This window comes from Oryzias melastigma, linkage group LG6 (assembly GCF_002922805.2).
Source record: "Oryzias melastigma strain HK-1 linkage group LG6, ASM292280v2, whole genome shotgun sequence".
Taxonomy (NCBI): domain Eukaryota; kingdom Metazoa; phylum Chordata; class Actinopteri; order Beloniformes; family Adrianichthyidae; genus Oryzias; species Oryzias melastigma.
Window position 1 is genome coordinate 20,961,697 of NC_050517.1, and position 6,121 is coordinate 20,967,817.

At 33.0% G+C, this 6,121-nt stretch overlaps 1 protein-coding gene and 1 long non-coding RNA gene across 3 annotated transcripts in view; one reads left to right on the forward strand and one right to left on the reverse strand.

Annotated features, from left to right (window-relative positions):
* The window catches only part of adm2b (adrenomedullin 2b), a 7,002-nt gene extending 3,545 nt beyond the window's left edge, over positions 1-3,457 (reverse strand). The window contains exon 1 of the mRNA XM_024280840.2: positions 2,984-3,457. Within this exon, the coding sequence (XP_024136608.1) occupies positions 2,984-3,069 (86 nt within the window). The 5' untranslated portion in view covers positions 3,070-3,457. The remainder of the gene's footprint in view (positions 1-2,983) is intronic.
* Positions 1-5,120, forward strand: part of LOC118598870 — a 6,613-nt gene extending 1,493 nt beyond the window's left edge. The window contains exons 2-3 of one of the 2 annotated variants that reach the window (XR_004948064.1): positions 2,976-3,070; positions 5,064-5,120. This is a non-coding gene — a long non-coding RNA (uncharacterized LOC118598870). Of the gene's footprint in view, positions 1-2,975; positions 3,460-5,063 lie in introns of those variants that run through there. The other variant, XR_004948063.1, reaches the window with a different exon arrangement.
* Positions 5,121-6,121: the final 1,001 nt, after the last annotated feature.

Consider the following 6,121-nt stretch of genomic DNA (forward strand, 5'->3'; position numbering starts at 1 on the left):
TTTTTAGAAAAAAAAAGTTACTATCTGGTGCGTGGCAGTTATTATTTGGTGAGCACCTGGTCAGAACCAGATAGTAACAGGTGCGTACCAGTTAGTAATCAGAAAAAAAAAGTTTTTACTTCAATTTTTGGAGAAAAAAAATCCAGTTACTGTCTATTGAGTACCAGTTGCTATCTGGTGAGCACCAGATAGTAGCCAGAAAAAAACATTTTTTTTTAACTTTAACAACAAAAGAAAGAGTTAATATTCTACTTTACCTGTTTGCAAGATGACATTATTATGTCTGATTCTTTATTACCACCAGTTAGACTTTATCTTTAAGAACATCCATAAAAACTAAAAGTTTTACCTTAAAAAAAAATAGATCTCTCCTCCTATAAGAAACATGTTTCGCATGGGTTCCAACTTTTCACCAACTCCACCCAAGCAGAGGATGCTCAAAACACTTAATTTATTTAATTTTTGCTTTTATGTTTGAGCACAAATGGATAATTTTTTTGTGTATTTTTTAGTTGGTATATCCCAATCTAATATCAAAGGAAAATCGTTCAGAAACAGTGGGAAAAACACAGAATCCAACATTTTATGTAGACATTTTATAATGTCAGCAGAAAATAGTAATACTGGGAACAGCTGGGAACCAATAGAGGACTTTATGTAGGCTATTTTACTGCAGAGCTCGAAACACAAGACTTAGATTTTAAAATCTTGAATTTATTCTATTCCTCAGATGACACGACACATCAATGAATCAGCATGTAAACATGGTTAAGCTAAAGTTCTGTTAAGTTCTTCCTTGTTTTATGTTTTTTTTTGTGTAAATGTACAAATGGCACAAAATGTGATCATTTACTTCCTGTTTACACCAGCATTCATATCGGATAACTTTTGATAAACTTCCTATTAAATATTATTTAATAGTTAATGACTTCAATATCTGTCATGTAATTATTACAAAAGAGTTAATAAGTATATTTATGATGAAAAGTTATTATAATTAAATTATTTACATCTGAATGTTTTATATTTTCCAATCAATTCATGACTGATTATCCAAAGTTTTAAATATTGCTTTATAATATACATTTCGGTTTGTTTGATTAGTTAAGTTTTATTTTTGCTTTGATTGCTTGGAATAAACCATTTCTAAACCCAAAGAAGGGGTGATTCTGTTTTAGGTATGAATACATGGGAATTATATCACCTGAATATATTCACCTAAACTTTAAAGTGAAAAGTGTACATTTAATGTTAAAAAAAAAAAACACACACAAAAACAAATAATAAAAAGTTAAGAGAATTTTTGCTACCTGTTGTTGCTACTATGTTAGCAAACTTTCAGAATGCTGTGCTAACAGGAAAATACAAAGCTTTTAATTTTGTCATAGTCTAATTATATGTGATAACAAGTAAATACTTGCAATATTTACATAATAAAATACCAAGATATATATATATATATATATATATATATATATATATGCATAACTTTGCTTTTGTTTCTTATTTGACTTTCCAAGAGCCTGCAGACACATTGGTACACCACTGCCCCTAGTGGTGACATTTGGTATTGCCCACAATTAGCGTGGTTAAATTTAATTTAGAAAAAAAGGGGGGGAGTTCTTTGGAATTTTCATTTTTTACCAAGTTAACTTTCCATAAGTTCATATTTTATAGCAATGCAAAGTATTGTCATATTAGTAGGAATTGAGGTAAGTTACAGTTACTCCTTTTGCTACTATAGTTTTTTTTGTTGGTTTGTGTGTATTTCATTTTGTGTGTGTGTAGCTGAGGATGTGAACCTTTGGAGTGTCTGAGAGCAGAAGAGTTTTCTCCAACATTCTTCCCATCTTAGAGAACAGCATGAGGTTGTCTACAGGGGAGAACTAACACACATACAGTCACACAAACACACCTTCCTGCTGAACCTTTTGCAGCTACTTTTTATTTTAAAAAATGTATTTTGTTGTCCACTATTTTAATACTGTTGTACAACCACCTTATAAACCATTGTTTCTGTCTTTTCTTTATATTTTGGTTTGTTTGTGAAAATGTGGCAAAAACAGAAGGTTTTAGTCCTTATAGTTCACTTCCATCAAATGTGTATTTTTTCATTTGGACTTCTTTCATGTAATAATTTTCAAATCTATGATCCTCCTTTGTTCATACAGTAAATATACGTTATCTTTATTTAAAAGGGGAAAAAAAGAATTCAGATAACTTTTATGAGACTATATTTAATGATCAAACTAGGTCATAAAAAGCAGAAAATGTTATAATTTCTGACTAATAAAGAACTTCTCAATTTAATATAGATTTTTTTCATTCAGTCTGTGAACTGCTCCGCCCCTTGAGTTCAAATGTTTGTCCCAAATCCCACTAAATCACGCTCACCTCTGCTTCACCTCCTGTTGTTGAAGAATTACCTCATTTTGCTGTTGAACCTTTTTTCTCACACTAACCGGCTTCCTATGCCCTCCACTTTACTTTTCCACTATAAATTGAGTTTACATAATCACCATTCACCATGTTGCGTAGGTGATGTAAAAAAAATCATTCAGACGATCCCATTGTTTTGCTTTGTGCAACAAACAGAAGGATAATCCATTTAAAACAAGCAGATTTATTGTAGAAGCTGGCCAGAGATTATATGAGCTTAAAATATTCCTTAAGGGGGTAAAAATGTGACTTATTGCACAAGCATTAGTGTGTTTATAAGGTTTCTAATATTACTTAAACACTTGAGGACATGTTTTTATCTAATTTTTGCGAAGAATGTTTATTTTTGATAATTTATTTTAAAAAATGTGCAGTAAAAGTGGATAAAGTTGAGTTATTTAACACTGATTGGTGCATTACGGGAAAAAAATATGTTTTTTTGGAGATTAAACTATAGAATTAGTTTAAATTACGCTGTGCTACTGATAATATGGAAACACAATGAATCAAACTCACAAAAATAAAGTTTATTTCAGGTGCATACCTGTGTCGATGAGCTCCCAGAGCCTGGAGCTGCAGAGACAGGAGGAGCAGCAGGACACAGAGCCATGCCGGAGAGGAGGCGCGCATGGTGGGGAGATATGATCCAAAATTCACCAAAAAATAATATAAGAAAAAATATCCTTTGCAAAAAAGAAAACTGCAGGATTGTCTAACCTGAAGAAGCTTCCATTGAGTCACTTATAGATAGATGGCTGTCAGAGTCAGCATCTCAGGATGCAATCACAGCATCCTTCACACACTGAAAATGTCAGATTGTGCAGCACAAATTGGTCAAACTTGCGTTTTTTTCATTTATAAAGGCGTGCTGGAGGAGAAGGAGGAGGTAGAGGTGGGAGGGGGACGGCTTACTGCCTCGTCCTTCTCAGCAACTTAACCTCACACGGACACAACAAGCTAATTAAACGTGGACAGTTCCACTTACCTTAAACCACTCGGTTGTAGAAGGAAAAAAAAAAACTCTAATTTGTTCATTTTTATTTATATTTATATTGTTTTTATGGAAAAGGAATAACTTAATAACACAATAAAGGATTAAAGACTTCTCTATTTATGGTTAAAATGATTTTCAAAATTAAAGCACAATAATTTTATGGAACAGCGTTTTTTTTTTCTAAATTCAGCTTTTACTAACATAAATGTTCAAATTAAGATTTTTCTGATTTTTTTTGCGCAGGTTAGGTTTATATTTTCGTTTTTAATCTAAAATCAATCCACCATAGGCCTTTAGACTGAACTGACTTTACAATATCTACATTCACAAATCCAGACTGAGGGATAGAAACCAGACCTCCAGCACAGATCTTGTGTAAGATTATTCGATATGGAGAATAATCTGCCACCCTGAAAGTTGTTCAGAGTTCATTCAGTTCGGTTGTGTCTCTGGTGTCTCTTGATTAATCATATTTGGTTGTAAAAAGAGAGAGAAGGAGATGCTGCTGTGTGAAACGGCTTCACTTTGAGAGAGGACAAAGATGAGGAGCTCAGAGTCTGAATCTGATTAAAGGAATGTTCTGTAAGTGGAGGTGGCTTCAGGTCTTAATTAAAGGGCTATGTGTGTGTGCACTTAACTGTGACTCAGCAGTTTCAAGTATTACCATCTAAGCTCAGTTTCCAAGCCTCGATTCAGTCCAGTACGTGCATTAACACTCCCATCTATCCAGTGAACAAAACTCAGTAAGTGTGTGTCTGCACCTTCCAGACTCGTCGACTCTTTCTTTAACTCTTACAAGTCACAAGTCTGGATGTTTTGGCCTTAAGTCAGAGAAGAAAGCAGACATGTGGACAAGGTTAGAATCTGTAAAAATATCCTTAAAAACAACTTCACGCTTTTTCTTCAAGGAAAAGTGGGATAATAGTGTCATCCTGTGAACATCAACATCTAATGTTAATTTAAAAAAAAAAATATATATATATATATATATATGTGTGTGTGTGTGTGTGTATATAGGGAGGTGTTTTTAACCTGTTTGTGGTGAATTATGGGTCTGCATGAAAAAGTTAAACAGTAATTCAAAAAAAAACAAAAAAAAAACGTTTTTCTGTGCACATTTTAAAGGGCGTTATTTAAAAATGTATATTCAAACATTCCAAAAGGATTGTTTTCAATGAAAAGTCATAAACTTTGTGTAGAAACTATTGTCATGAATAGAAATGAACAAAGCAAATCTGTTTCCTCGGGTTCCAATGGAATGAATGTATGGATATTGCCCAATTTCGCCATTTTGGGACCAGAAGACATTAATTAGTAAGCAGTGATTGGTCTGAGATTCTGTCACTTCAATTTAATTCAATTCAATTTTATTTATATAGCTCAATTTCATACAACAATTGCCTCATTAGGCTTCATGCTGGTAAGTGTACAGAATCAGAAGGTCGGTCATAAAATATAAACAATAGCTGATTGCTAAACTAAACTATATAGACTAAATTAAACTGGCCCTCCTTCCCAGTAAGGAAAAAATTCAGGAAAAAAAGAAGAAACCTCAGGACGGACAGGTGATCTACCAGAACTAATAAAGGAGAATTGGCTTATCTAACTCTACAACTATGTATTTGAATAGAGTTCACCCAAATAGGACTGGTGGGGGCGAGGTCCACAGCCGAGATGAGCCAGAGGCGTGGTCCACGACCAACAACAGGAGCACAGATGATCCACCAGGAATCTGAAATCCCTCGCGCTCTCCCGCAGAGGAGTGGGAAAGAGGAACAACAAGTGAATCACACTGCACCAAACAGAGGCACAGAGATTTAAATAAATATATAATAAGTAATAAAGTAGAGGAGAAGTAAGTGAAATAAAGAGAAGTCTGTTCCCCACTAATCAGTCCAGTTCTCTCTACGTACCGTCTGTGGTAGAAACTTAGGACCTGGTGTCCAAATGCGCAGACGTCACGTTTTGGGTTAATTCCGCTTAACTGGAGTCCTGTGACTGACTACAAGTTTAAAGAGTTAGCTCAAATATATACTCTGGTCTTAAGAAGTCAAGAAAAGTATATTTAAAACACAAAAAGAAAAATTTTATAATTTTACAATCTGGATCCTTCATTGATTGATTTGGTTTATTTCAAGCATAAATTGTGAACAATACAAGACAAAGAAGAGAAAAATAAGTGATTATTAACTGAACTCAAATGGAGTTTGATTGATTGAAAAAGGATGGAAATGAAAGAAGCAAATCTATATAATCCCACCCCTCCATCATCAAATCAAGCAGTAGCATGAGGTGGACTTTTTATTAGCCAGTAGTTAATAAACAAGCATATACAGTATATAATGCTTTGTGTGAAAAAATGCATTAAACTATTTTGGCTCGAAATTTACATTAATTTAACGTTAACTAATTGAAAGGATAAACAGCTGATAATAACTTCAGGCATAAATGGATTAAAAAGTTTTGTCCTTAAAATTTTGGGTAATATTATAAACTTGTTTTTTAAAGATATTGAAAGACTATGGGGTCAAATCAGGATCTGATTAAAGTGAACAAAAAAGATTGAAATTTTGAAAAACAGAACTGTAACTGGAATTTGTTTTTTAAAAATGGAAAATAAATAAATAAATTTGAAAAAAAAATCAAAAAATTTGAAAAAAAAAATACATTGAAAACTTGAAATAAAAC